Source organism: Haliaeetus albicilla, chromosome Z (assembly GCF_947461875.1).
Source record: "Haliaeetus albicilla chromosome Z, bHalAlb1.1, whole genome shotgun sequence".
Taxonomy (NCBI): Eukaryota; Metazoa; Chordata; class Aves; order Accipitriformes; family Accipitridae; genus Haliaeetus; species Haliaeetus albicilla.
The window spans coordinates 23,494,838-23,509,852 of NC_091516.1; the positions used below are offsets into that span (position 1 = coordinate 23,494,838).

The following is a 15,015-nucleotide window of genomic DNA, read 5'->3' on the forward strand; positions in this document are numbered from 1 at the left end:
GGGACTTCCAGCAGAAGGCTGAGGAGATGATATACTATTGGATAGAACAGAAATGCAGTAAAATTCCACAACAAACAGTACATCCAGCAGCTCTAATTTTTTTTCGAGGATGATGAATAATCTTCGTATTAGGTACAAGACTGGATTTGTCTCCCCTTCCTATCTTTCTGTCATTCTGAAGTCTACACAAAAGCCCCGTTAATTCAAATTATTGAAGGTTGATAAAGTGCTTCCGAAGAAAAGTATTGGAACTGAAAGTGGCTAGTAATTTACACTCGTGATAGTATGATGTGGTGGCTCTCATGTCTCTATCAGTCAACTGAGTCCACCTCAGCCCATGGCAAGCACCAGCTGTTGGCAGTAGAGAGAAGACTAGCTAAATAAATAAACTAAATATTGATAACACAAGTCTTTTAACACGTTATTTAGTCCCTTAGATAATGCCAGACACGAAAAGGGAGAAGTATGCATTACTCTGTGAATTAGCACAACTGTTGGCATGTTTTATTGCCCTTATCCCTGCTCATCCCACCACAAATAACACTAACCAAGTGACAGTGTTTATGCAGCACTTCTACTGTGAAAAATCACCTCACATGCAAGACCAAAACAAGAACTAGATGAATTTCTTTCCTAACATTTTATCATCCTTCTTCAGTTTTCAAGTAAGGAGCAACCTGTTTGTTTGCTTCTCTCTCTTTGTTAAAGACAGCCTACTCACCAGAGAACCTTGTTTATTTGTTTTAAACATGTCTTTACAGGCCTGTTAATAAAACGGGGGGGGGGGGGGTGAGGTGGGAGGAGATATGCAGGTAAAAAGTATTGCCTGGAAGTGGCCTCAATACTTTGTCAGCAGTGGTGCCAAGGAAGTTCAGGTTTAGTCCACACCCAGAAGATGCAGGGGTGTGTGTTTACGCTTTCCACTTCATATCGGAGTCTAACAAGGTAGAGGAGCAATCTACTGAAAACCTACTGCCCAAATGGAAGAGTATCACTAGGTCTGCCTACAGGTCCACAATGTCCTGTCCTATGTAGTTCTGAAAATCCTTGCTTAGGTTGAGGTTATGCGCTTACCTAAAGATACAAGAAAACAACTAGTTCAAAAATAACTAAACTTAGTACTTCACTAGCAAAGAGTCAACGTTCTAAAGCAATTTTGGAAACAATTGTACAAGACAAGGAAAGAAAATTTTCCAAACTACTATAAGGATTTTATCTTTACAAGACTGAAAGTATCTGATCCCGGTACTTTTGTTTGTTTGTTTGTTTGTTTTTTCCTGAAAGAGTAAAGAACAAAAAGAATGAGAAGAAATTAAAGCATATGTGCTTGCTCCAGTTTACATTTTCTTTCTGGGCCTTACCACTGTCTGATTTTGCTGCTGATTTTTGTGGGCACAGTCAGACAGTAAGTTCTCTCAAGTAATTAAGCTAACAAACTATCAACATTGCTACAAAGTCAACATGAAACAACAAATCATTTATGTACCTTTCTGTCAAAGATTTCCTGTAGATACACGTACACATTGTTTCTTCTATTTCTCGTTTCCCAGTCTTTCCTAATGCAGACTCCACATACAAGCCAAGTACATAACTCTAAGCACATAAAACACCACTCCATGCCTAAATGCTTTGCTTATTCATAGCCCAAATATCCAAACAATTTTTTTCAAATTTGGCCTTGAAAGAACTTGTTACCAAGAATTATTTACATGACAAGGTTCAAAGGTATGGGGTTTTTTTGAGCTACCTGCAAAATAAAATGTTGCAATTCTTTAAAACTCTAAAACAGCTGGGAAGATTTCAACCAAAGTATAAAAGAATATACCAAAAACCCACAAAACAAACCCCACATCTTTAACAGAAGTGTAAGTGTGAAGAAAATCATATGTAACAGTGATGAGAAGTCACTGATTTTTTTTTTATTTTTTTTTAAATTCAGTATAGTACTGACTGCCACATGAGAGTATGGTATATAAAGACTGGACTTAAAGCCCTATGTAAGAACTGTACAACTGGTAATATTCAGTTTTGTATCGTCAAGATTTTTTTCTTTTGATTAACTTTTCTTGATGTGGTATGCACAACATGAACACGAGAGAGATACAAATTAATCCTTAAATGACATCTCAAGAGCTATTAAGAAAGAATTCCCAAAATGACAATTTAAACTTTATTATTGTAAATAAAGAATCTTTCTAGCGAAAAAAAAAATAAGCCATCACCTTTCAAGATCTGTCTTTACTTGGAAGGTTGCATCAAAATATATGAATCCATCTAAAAATGGATCCAGTTACAGTAGTCCAAAACCCTAATGCAGACATATTTAAACAAGTTCTACCCATGTTCACACAGATCTAGTTTGGAGTTCAGACACACAATTGAATTATCATAGTTTAAAAATTGTTGCATATCAGCTTAAACATGGTATCTAAATGCATGTGCATTTATCACCTACTGTAAACCTGAGATAAAATGTGGATGATTAAAGTTCTGTGAAAGAAGTTTTTGCTCACACATTTTTACCTCACATTTGTTGTGTTAAGTGGATGGAGCTAATTACCGCAGCTCAGCCAACTTACAAAACCAGATCATATTCTGAGCCATCATTCATTGAATTACTGGTTTAGTTTAACACAGTTATAGCAAAATGTAAACTGGTTTAAACAAGTCTACATTAGAACTTTTAGCAGCATAATTAGATGAGTATATACATGCATGTATATATAGATGTCCACACAGATGTGTATATAGATATATGCATACGTATGTGTGTGTATGTATATGTATGCACCTCAGAATAACTTCTTTATTTTTTTGGTGAAGACCCAACTACTGGAAGCATCAAAGTAAAATACAGTGTTAGTTTCTGCTTTATATTTGCAAACCAAAATATAAAAGCCCGAAGTCAGCGTATTCCAAAGTATCAAAAGGCAAAAAAATTCATGTTAAATGTATTATTTTTAATCTCTTCATCTTTACACCAGCCTTACTGTTTTGTGAAATCCCAAACATGCTTACCAATTAATGCTTAGCAGTGTCTGAAATTCCCAGCCATTGTGTGATGCACATTATTCTCTTTTAAACATAACAGTACGACCAAAATGGTTCTCTACCATTTTACACCTTGAGAAAAGTGACTGCAAAATGTATGAAATGCTAGCTCTGATATGAGTGGAAAAGTCAGAGCTAGTTGTACTTCCACATTACTATGCATACAGACAAATTGCATCTTCTGTTTTCAAGATAATTAAAGAACATCAGACTTGTAGCTAGCAATGTAAAATAAGACCTTCTATCAAATTACCTCTTTTCAGGATGATATGTGAAATCTATTTGCAGGGTATTTCCAAAGTTTTCTTCATCCCAGTTTTTAGGAAAGAGTTATAATTTACTGCAATTGACTTGGGAAATTATATTCAGCAGTTACAAATAGTAGCATAAATAAATACATACATACATTATATGAGCATATATCACCAGCCACTTATCCTCGATAACTGTCATTTTTAAATTTTCATTTGCAGATCAATATAAGTAAACTCTTCACAGTTTGTACTCAACAGTTCAAAACAGCTAACACATACTCAAAGTGCATATTGTTTAGAATTTATGAAAGGTGTTAATGAGGGTTTCTGAAATCTCAAGTAATGATTCCATTTATAAATCATTCTTTTCCTTTATGGCTGACTGCTTGTTGAGTTTATGACCCGCCATAAGCCTTGTCAATTTAACTGTTTAAAAAACACCACCACCAAACCATCATAAATGGGAACTAATCATACTAACATCTTGTTTATCTGACAAAATTATCTCTTTTTATGCAAGCAAAAGAAATAAAGCATATAGCCAAATGTAGATGTCCTAACAGTTCTTATGCAATAGATAACACAGGATATAGTTTATTACAGATTGTTTGGGGATTTCTTTTCTTTCGTAGTGTTACATTCTTTAAAGGAAAAATGTCATATATAACTGGATTTCCTGGCAGATATGTGAACAAATGAGAAATTATAGTGTGTACATATGCTTTACAATGTAAAAGATTTCAAACAAATCAAGTATTTCTCTTTGCTGCTAAGGTACACTACACCAGTTTTTAACTGCGGAATTCAGTAAGAGTGAATTGTACATACCAGTAAAAAATGACATCCGTAAACATTACTCACACATGTACAGACAGGTATGTGCATACTTAAATAAGATAGAAGAAGTTCCTCTTCACTTTATTTATAAAATTTTGTCTTATTTTAAGTACAGTAGGCTTACTTTCCCTACTTACTGTGGTAACCTGGCAGTCTTGAGCACCATTAGTTTTTATGATCTCTTGCAGATACAAATCCTTCCATGTAATGTTTGATATCACTGATATCATATCATTCAGAAATCAGATATATAATACATGGCCAAATGAACCCTTGCAAGAAACCAAACGGTCTAGCAGTAAGAATGCTAACAACATGAGCAACAATAAACTTATGTATATACATAATCTTTGAAGTGACATGGTTATTGCAAGACACTGAATGTTCTCTGTGATCATTTCTCACTTGCAAAACCAAAACCCTGTCACATCACTCTTTAGTGTCATATATTCTGTAAACACAAATGTCCGTGCTTATATTACTGCATACAGTAACATTTCTGCACCCAGACCTAGGTGTTTAGATAAAGATATAATAAATAAAGATCTAGAGCATCTTGTCCTATGAGGGACCAAATCAGTCTTCACTTACATCCTTGCTGCTTCTTTGACTTCAGTGACTTCACAAGATGCTACATGCATGAAGCATAAGAAAGCCGGTCTGTGTGTGTACCCATGTGAACAGCACACAAATCCCACAACAAACTTGTCCAAACACAGGTGCCTACCTTTTTGTAAAAACAGTCTGATTTTTAGAGATCCAGACTACCCACAAATGTCACTTAGGTCCCAATTAGACTTCCATATACATATATCCATGCAGATTATTTTCACACTAATCACCAGCAACATGTACATACAAATAATTATAGTATAACATATACTACAGTTTTAAACTACAAAGAGCTCTGAACTGAAGACTTCACAGTAATATATTTAAAAAATCACTTAAAAATCACGTACAGCACATGACTTGAGTAGCCTGAGACCATATAAAAACACAAACTGAAAAAATCTAGTATGACTCAAAACAAAGTTTCTTTCCAAGGACCGTATCTGCACGGCTGTTGTTCCAGATTCCCTATTCTTGCTCTACTAAACAATCCTGTTTAAACTTTGCTAGAAGTCATTACTTACGACTAATGCAAATTGGATGGGTAAGTTTATTCCCTTAAAGAAGTAAAATCTCACAAACACGCAGCGTTGTTACGTTTCATTATTTTGTCCTTTTGCAGTCTAAAATAATCCTCCTGAGTCACGTCAGCCATTAATACAAAGAGATGTTTAAAAAATGTAAAAAGGAATGAGGGAGTAGTAACGGTAACACACAGTACCATGAGCTGCTTTGGCCTCCCAGTCAGTGGTGTACAGTGAACAGATCACTCCTGGCCTTCAGCAGATTGGGGGGGGGCGGGGGACGACCCAAAACCTCTCCCCCCCCAGGCTCTGGGCTGTGGCAGTTGAGCTGGAGGGGCCTGGGGGAGAGGTCTGGCAGTTTACAGAAGGCAACCCAGCTCCCTCCCGGTGCATTCCTTCCCCTCTATCTCCCAACCTCTTTGCGTGTGTCTTGTCATATTTTCTTCAGCTGCTAATTGTCTGGACTGAGAGATTTTAAACAGCCACAGCTCAGGAAAAGCGAAACCTGTCTAAGTGACTATCGCAGCCCGTCAGCTTCGTGCTGCTGGGTAAAATTTTCCAGGGGAAGTGCTCTTCTGATAGTTCCCGAGCCTCTAAGTCACCCTCCCTCCCCCTTTCCCCACCACACACACTCCCCTTGAGGCCTGAATGCACTTGTGGCAATAAAACATTCATGCGACTTGGAATTTTAACACAATGCCATTTCCCTAGTTTAACCTGAAAGGAATGCACTAGTCACAACAGACTACATCATCCTGCCATTAAGCCCTGCCAAGGAACCGCTTTTTTGGCCGTGCTGGGCCAGCTCTGACGGGAAAGGAGTACACAGACCCACACACAGAGCACAGAGGGGCCACCTCTGCTTCCTCAGCCTTATCCAGCAACACCCTGCTCTTAACCATGACCCCTGGCCTGTTTCAGCGCTGTGACAGCCCTGTGATGCATGTGTCACTTCAGGACTTCTGCAGAGTCACAACACTGAGCAGGCAACTCCAGCATTTCACAGACTTGCTGCTCTGTCTCAACAGGCACTTGATCATCTGCCAGAGGGTGGCTGGGGTTTTTTTATCTTTTTCTTTCTTTTTTTTTTTTTTTTTTTTACATTTTCCAGCTTTTTTTTTTTTTAAACATATACACCATTGTTGCTGTTGAACATTCTCTGTTCAAATCCGAAGACCCTTCCTCCACCTATATATCCTCCCCCCACCCAAACAAAAAAAAAGGAAAAAAGACCCAACCCAAACCTTTCCAATTGCCTGTGGTAATTAGGTTATGATTACTGACAGAACAGTTTGCTTAGGGGACTAGTTACCAAAGCTACCAGCACTTTGGTATTCTAGTGGCATTTTATTTTTTCTGTAATTAAAGAAAAGGGGAAGAAAAGACAGAATTATTTCCTTGATGATTTACAAAGAATGCTGATGGGAAAAGGAAAACATTAAGTGTCTCGTTTGCCCTCTGTTAACTCTTTTGTGTAATGACAGGATTGCTGCAGATACAAATCGGAAGTGTAGAGCAGCGGAACGATGTACAAGAAGTGTTTACCTGTCATTTTGATTTTTGAAACTACGGGCACAGATTTCTAAGACCTGAATTTACTTACTTCATCTTGTTCTGAGTGACAGGCAGCACAGCCAGCTTCACTGAAAGGAATTTTGGTGCTCCTTGCCCTTCTTCACTACTCTCTTTAATTCTTCTGCAGCTGAATTACCTTTGATTTAAGTGGACAGAGTGAACTGAACAAACAGGCAAGGAAACATTTCCAAAAAAACACGGAAATATACCCTCAGCTATTTTGGCACTTGCAGGAAAAAGGGAACCCATACCAACTGTCCTTGTGTCCTTGTTCTGTCCCTTATGCAGGTCACTACAGATGTCTGTAAACCAAATTACGAGATAAAAGCACTCCTAGTTCTGCAGAACACAACACTGATTGTAACTCATGAGAGTTGACTAGCACTCCCTCGTGACTGATTATCATGTTATCATAATTATCGACATGCCACTGTGGTTCCACAGATGCTTTACAGAAACACCCAAGAGGATAGGTCCTTCTGCCCAAGGAGTTTACAAAGGGAATGAGACATTGGCATGTAAGCAACAAATACAGGGTGCAAACAGAAGAGGAGGAGGAGAAAGAGGTCACCACATCGGAAAGCGCAGGAGATGTGCTTTAGTTAGATAGCATCTCGTTCTTACGTCATAACATCTGGAACCGTATCTCCACCCCAGAGGTCAGGGGAAATAAGTGCAGGTTAGAAAGATACTCCATCAATACACAACAACATCCAAGTGCTGTATTTCAAAATACACAACAGATCAACAGATCTGTTGATGAAGAATGCCTTGTGTCATTGGCATTGAAAATAATTTTTCTGTGCTTTTTCCATTGAGAATCATGTTTCCAGAATGCAAAACAAAGCAGCAGTTCCTCTGGACTCCAGGTTTGTCTAACTAGTGCGTATGTTTTCAGGAAATTCAAGTTTGATTCCCTTTTTTCTAGAACATCAGATATTTTACAAATGCCAAAGCAGCCACAGTGAACAGTGGTTAGTATCACATACATCAGAGAAAGAAATCCAATGTTGGACAAATATGGGCTAGGCTGCCCACAGAACAGACTTTTTATAATCTCTACCCTGTTATGGATTAGTTTATGGTATGATGCGAAGATGCAGATAATTTGGGGGGAAAGCTGCAGTTTTGCAAATGATGTTCTGGTATCCACAGAATTTCCTTCTGATTATAGCAAATAATCTTGACTTTTCAATAAGGAAGGAAAAGGAGTGCTTCCTTACACATACAAAATATTTTTCAATATACTTGGCTATACAGATTGCTTTCTGTTTACCATGAATATGTAACACAGTGGTGTAAATGTTTAACATGAAGAACAGCATTTGGAGCAAAGACAAAAGTTAAGTAGGCATATATGCAATCAAAACTGTTCCATTGCTGAAGGGAAACAATACTTCAAATTTAGACTATGGATGATAATATACTCACTCAGAACACAAGAGTTCCCAGAAAAGCTGTTTTTCTGTTCTGAAAAATCTGATCTTCTTGCTAGAAATCAATAGTTGTTCTTTTAAAGGTACACTCTTGCATTTCAGAAAATTTTCAGCATCTAAAGGACCCAAATCCATGAATTGGAAAAGAACTGCCATCTTTTTAAAGGGCATACTTTTAATTCTATCTAGAATAAGTGTGAATGTATTCAGCATTTATATATAAGCCTATAGAGTTTACAAACCTATGCCTGCGACCTCAGATACATGTATATGGCCCAGGCTTTCTAATGCTCAATATGACCTGTCCACGCTTGTAATTACTTCTTTTCATTTAACAGGCTTTCTTCTCATTCAGTCCTTCTGATAAGGAGCAACTAGTAATTTCTACTAAATCCTGCTTTATACAACTCTGTTGAGTATTCCACCTAAACGAAAATTCCCCAATCTCCCTTCCGTCAAAAGAATCTATTAACAGTTCACCATAGTTCAGACTAGTCAGGTAGAGGGGCTGTCTTATTGTATCACAGCCATTCAAAAAAGGAGGATAAGAGGTAGATAGTAGTTTGTATTTACCTCTGCTTTATCCAGCTCTGTGTTACCATATCAATTCAAAAAAGCAGGAAAACAACCAATGCTTACAGTATACTTTGGAGTAAAATGTACTTGAGAGGTGGCAGAGTTTAGATTCCTACTGTAACAAAACTGTCTTTGATACTGGGTTGAAATGTATTCCCAGATAATCTAGAGTAACCGGTAGAGAATCTTTTTTTTTGTTTTATGGATGCCTAAAAATTTTCTTACAGTGAAATGGGCATCTTTACAAAACAAAGAGATACAGACTGCTCTCTAGGATATATGATTTGCTTCTCTTAATTATCTTTCACAGGCAGCTTAGACACAAATCTCAAGAAGCATGTAGACTACAGATGGAGGGAACACGGCTACGCTGCAGAGGGATTGAGAGGTCTTTCAGGGCTGCAGGGTTGCACAATACAACTTAATTCTGACTAAAGGTGTGACAATCGTCTGTTTGGGCCTACTAAAGCAAGGACTTTTTTTTGGTACCAACAGCACTATCATCACTGAAACAAAAATTATGAAACATACAGCACAAGCTGATGGGTCTCTAGGGCATAGCTGAGAACCTGTATCAGTGGCAATATACCTTGGACTTTCAGTCATATTTTCTTGCCTTCACTTCAGACAGATGCTCTCATGAACTGACTTCAATACAACTTAAACATCATTCCAGAATTAGTTGACTTTTCTGTCTTAAGAGTGGTCTGTTTCCCCTTGACCTCCTGACACCATGAAGTAATGTAAGGAAGTGCCAAGAGGCCACTAGGCTGCCAAGGCAAAAATTGAATGCTTAGAGAGACACTAAATGAGGCACCATATCTATTATCTTTTTCAGGTCCTCAGAATTCTCAAGGAGATAAAATTAACGTGATGCAGGATAGGAAGAAAAGTGATATCCTTGGTTCTTCACTGCTCTACCTATTTCTGACAGCTGACAAAGTGTCCATCTGGGATGGACGGAAGATCGCCACTCAGGCTCATCTCTGTAGAAAAACCATCAACGGTATCCATTGTATACATACTTCCCCAGCATATCAGGCATCTTACCACTTCCTAAATGTACCACAGAAGGCTTGGTTCAAGCTGTTCCAAATAACCCTCAGTCCTGAACACTTTCAACAACAAAGAACACACTCTGTGATCCTGCCACATTCTTTAAGCTTGGGTCAGGAACAGCAGCCTTGCATGTTATAAACTACATTTTCTTTAGGCTATTCAGTCAATCCTTGGATGACAGCATGGGCGAAGGTAGCAACCAGGTTCTAAATGTCTAGAAATTTCTGTGCTCCATTAACCTTTAATCTGCTGACAAGATAGCAAGGAGATAGTAGAACATTAGAAAATCAACCCTGTCAATCAGAATTCTGCCCATACAGAACATCTTGGGAAACAGAGCTATACACACAAAAAAAATACCTCAAGTCAACCATTTTTCTGAGTAAGGATTCATGGAGTATTGGAGGTTTGGCCCAAAACCAGACAGGGCAAGATAGTGGTCTGAAGAAGGAGAATGGACTGTTTAGAACTGAAAAGACATGAATATTAGGTAGTATCTCTGAGCAATATAATATTAAATCCTTGACAGAGGATGGACATTTAGCACCAACAAAAGCCCAGTGGAAATTGCAAGAGAATTAACATCTGGGTGCCTGTCTGACTCCTCCTCCAGAACATTAAGAATCTTTTCCTATTTAGGGTTTGGAATCAATGCAGGGGCTAGTGCCAGAGGAGACAGCTGCAGAGTCCTGAGAAGGCAGCAAGTGAGTGAATTCACATCTTCAGTTAAGAGTTTTCTGGCTGCTTGTTCAGGTTCCTGTATCTCTGGAGAAGCATCTGAAATGACAGTCCTCCACTGAGTTCACAGGGCTTGGATGCTGAGGTATCAAACTAGTATAATCCTTCTGTTCCTCCTTCTCCAAAGAGCTGGAATGAACTGCTTATTCAGTTGCCAGGGGATGGCTCTGGGGGCTCCCATACCACCATCTGCATCGAAGCTTTCCCAAGGGGTTGAATACAGACTTCTTCCCAGGCAGAACTAGTGGAAACATGTGCACCTTCATACAAAAGCATAATTCTGGGAGAAACTTGCATTTACTTGACCTGGTAGGAAATGGCTGCCTGCAGTGGGTAGGGAAATTGGGCACAGAAAGAAAGGCTGCGATATGAACTCTGCTATTTCCATCAACTACCTTTTGGCTCACACACAGAGATCCACATAGTGCATTCAGGGAATTAGGCAGTTCACACGAAAGACTCGTTTATCTGAAGCCTGGCCACCAGTGCTCCTTTCCTTTGTCCTTCCATCATGGCACTAAAGGAAGGTCCAGAAAATTCTCTCTCAAAGCTTCGTCAATACTTGTAGGACAATCATAAAATAACCATAGGCAGGCCTGCATCTTTTTCAAATCACTAAGGACTGTGCAACTGGATCATGACCTGACATTACTGACAGTCATTTCAGTAAGCAGGAGAAGAATCATTGTTACTAAAATGAGGTTTACAGAGTGCAATGACTAAAATGTAGAGAACGTTTTGACAAAGGAGCTGCAGTGTAACCTGTCATTCATAGTTTTTTCTTATTGAGTAGTCGTAGTTATGAACTAATGTCTAAAATTGTTCTTACTGGGAACTCACAGTGCTCCTGGCATCTTTGGCAAAAAAAAAAGTGCACAAAAATATGAAATAACAGAAGAATTTAATTGTGGAACAATAGCAATACCTCATATTAAATTCTCTACAGTGACAGTTCAGTCCCTGTGGTTAGAAACAGGAGTGGCATTTAGAAATTCAGTTTCTGCTTTACCATAGCACTCAAGGTAGTAACTTAATTCTCTATTTGGGTGCCAGCTTCCACAAAAATAAAGTCCTATTCCACAGAATTTATGTACCACAATTTTTTTTTTTCTTAAAGTCCTTTCAGATAATTTGAAAATGGGGCAGAGGTGGTTAATGAAGAGGGTTTTTTTACACTCACACATGTATTTAAAATTTCTTTGGTGGAATATATATAAATGAACCTCCAATCAAATGCCTATCTCTGACTCACCTACATAAGTCCAACTTCTAATGTGTCTCTCATAAAAATAATAAAAAGACTGAATAAAAGTCTTTATTATAAACTGCACTTGTATTTCTTATAAGGAATGACCACTCTGGCCACGTTTATTGTTGGATTAGCTATGGTGATAATCCATTCACCACATTTTCTCGTTCCTTTATTGTGTTCCAGCTAAGTTCTGAAGTCTGTAGGGACAAGACTATGTTGACTTCTGTATGACAACAGAAGATGTGAGCACATCATCAACTGAGGCTTCAATTCAACCAGTGCAAGGAATAAACCTATTGAAGATACGGAACCACAGTCAGGACACTGCTTCACAGCCTCATAAGCAAGCCTGCTTAAAATCTGTGGCTGCTACAAATGCCAAATATCTTACTTTTTTCTAGAGCAAGATGGCACAGGTACTTCTAGCAGCTTTAATACAATCCATGATATTAGACGTCTCTGATATTAAAGGACAGGTGTTACAGATTTGAACTGAATTTGGAACAAGGAAGGAGAGACCTATTTCTTTTAACTGTTGGTATCAGTATTGTGAGAAACTTTGTTTCTATCCAGTCACCTCTTCCATTAGTCCTTCTGCAGATCCTTGCTCTTATTTCACCTTTTCCTCAAATAGAGTCCAGAAGCTTCTGCCCAAACCACCACCAATTATGCCTCAGCTGACACTAGGTGCTCCGAGGGCATTTATGCAGCATTCATCTCTGCCAGGCCCCCAAGCCAAGAGTATCACTTGCATGACTAAACCAGTCTCCAATGGTTCAGAGCCCCTCTTTGCCTAAAATAATAGAAATACATCCATCTGCATACACCATGTATCAGATGCACTTCAGCATGGCGCCTCATGTTTATGTAACATTAAGACAGCAGGGCACACTTGGTTTGTCCTCTGCACGCTGCACAAAGTTACAGTGGCAATGCTGGAAATGCCCTCTGAAGGAAGTTAACATGTTACTGCGAAAACATAGGAAGACCTACCGTCTTTCATTTCTACTCTTTATCTCATTGATAGTTTTAATTAGCCTCTGACAGCCCAGTTAAAAGACAAAAATTTGTTTAATCCCCTCAACTCTATGAAGCCAAAATTCTAAAACTGTTACCTACCAAAAAATATCTCTACGGAATCAGGACCAACTACTCAGTCAGGACATTATGTTAATCTTAGTCTGCTGAGTTTAGGTTTCGGATGTAAGCATCTCAAGGCAAAGAACACTTCTTACTTTGTATTTGAAAACTGATATAAATTTCGCAAATTGCAAATACTCTAGTTCTACTGTGTATGAAGCCTAACAGATGTATAACCTTTGAAAAGATAAAATGTAAATAGGCAAGGAATCTAATCCATGCTTTCGCAAAGTCAAAATGTCTCATTGTCTTAATAGCAACTAAGATTTTCAAAATATGGCCCGTAATTAGTACTAACTATTCTGCAATTATTAGAAGATTATGCTAGTTGCTATAAACAAAATAGGTGATCAACGTGGATCTTACTCAGTCTTACTGAGATTTCAGACCCTGATGCCTAGAAAAATGTGTCAGTTTATTCACTTGCAAGAAGAAAAGGTTTCCCAGAAGCACTGTATCCCAAACAACAGAATTTGTCATATTATAAAGGACAGAAAGGAAAATTCCTGTGGTTATTCCTGACATTTCCATTATCAGAAGGATAGCACGGGAAAGAATTACGTTAAACTCTCACAGCAAACAATGGTAAGAAAAACATAATCAAAATAGTGCAGGAATAATGAATGTGCAGTATAAAACAATGTCATTTCACTACTCAACACTAGCTCTAGAAATCTGGTTCATCTATGCCAAGGAACCACAGATAAAAATATGACTATTTTATTAGCCATCTTAAATGAAATGTAATGTTAATTTCATGTACATAATCTTCATGACTGCAATACACGTATTACTAGCGTAATTTAGCCAATTAGGGCATAGCTACAAATCTGTCAGGCGCCACCATGAGAAATATAGAGCATGAAGTTGCACTGAAAATGTTAAAAGTGAATAGTAAGTTAGCAGTAATAGGGATAGGCTGAGAGAGGAAAGAAAGGGTGGGAAGAGGAAAGTCTTAAAACCAGCTAATTACAATCAGAATAAAAACTCACAGTTATAAATAGCATATTTCAATACAGACATGTAAGCACAAACTATCTTTAGATCTGTGCAGACCTCCATTAATGATCAACTAGACAAAGTACTAGAGACTCTAAAATTCAGACCTAAGATACGCAGTTTAATATTGCATTTCAATAGCTCTTCTGACTTGACATACATTCCTTCTATTTCTTCTCTCTTTCCCCTTTGACTCAGCTGCTGTACGGAAGACCTCGGCACAACGCAAATTAAATAAAAGAACAATGTGTAACTTCACTAGAGAATGAGGCTGGTAAACGCAGCCATTCATCCTTGCAGCCCATCGCCTTCTCCCCTCCGCCCCCTGCTTATTCCTTCCCTAGTCCAACCAAAAATATTACGCACGCACGCACATGCATATACACACACGTGCATATTACAAGCTTTATGCAATAAGAAATACGTTAATTTACTCAGGTCGGCAAGGCACATTTGGTGAGTGTATTACCTGGATTAGCTAAAATAACAGAGGGGAAAAGCTGGGGTAAGCAGGCTGAAGCCCTGTGTGTGGCCAAGGCAGCGGGAAGCAAGGCAGAGGGAGAGAGAGAGAGAATGAACCCAACAACACAACAGTGGAACAGGCAGCTGGCCTGAGATGCTAATTCAGCGCTTTAACAAATCAATGCCACTTGAAAAGTACAATGCGAGCCCTCACTGGGTAGATGTCAGGGGACCGAGAAAATGCATTCTCAAGTATTTCACATTAAGAGGGAATAATGTGTTAATTTATAACTCTTCACCCTATACACTTGGATTATCCATCTGTGTCAGTGATTTGACTTCTTAAATTTATCAAAAACATGCGCAAAGGGAGGCATCTTCTGCTAAAGCATTGGGAAATAGTGATTCAGAAACAGCCTGCCCTATTTGGTTGCTGGGTGGAGGGCTGGGGTTTTTTTTTTTTCTTTTTTTTCCTTTTTTTTTTTCTTCCTTTGGACCCT

General features: G+C 38.4%; 1 protein-coding gene across 7 annotated transcripts in view; it reads right to left on the reverse strand.

The window, feature by feature from the left end:
- BNC2 (basonuclin zinc finger protein 2) overlaps positions 1-15,015 on the reverse strand; it is a 342,418-nt gene that overhangs the window by 211,245 nt on the left and 116,158 nt on the right. Inside the window, exon 1 of one of the 7 annotated variants that reach the window (XM_069776362.1) lies at positions 5,694-5,847. The exons of 5 other annotated variants lie outside the window; for them this stretch is intronic. Coding sequence is in view for 1 of the 2 variants with exons in the window: in XM_069776361.1 (XP_069632462.1) it covers positions 5,476-5,478 (3 nt within the window). In the remaining variant the exon portion in view is untranslated. Of the gene's footprint in view, positions 1-5,475; positions 5,551-5,693; positions 5,848-15,015 lie in introns of those variants that run through there. One more of the 7 variants, XM_069776361.1, reaches the window with a different exon arrangement.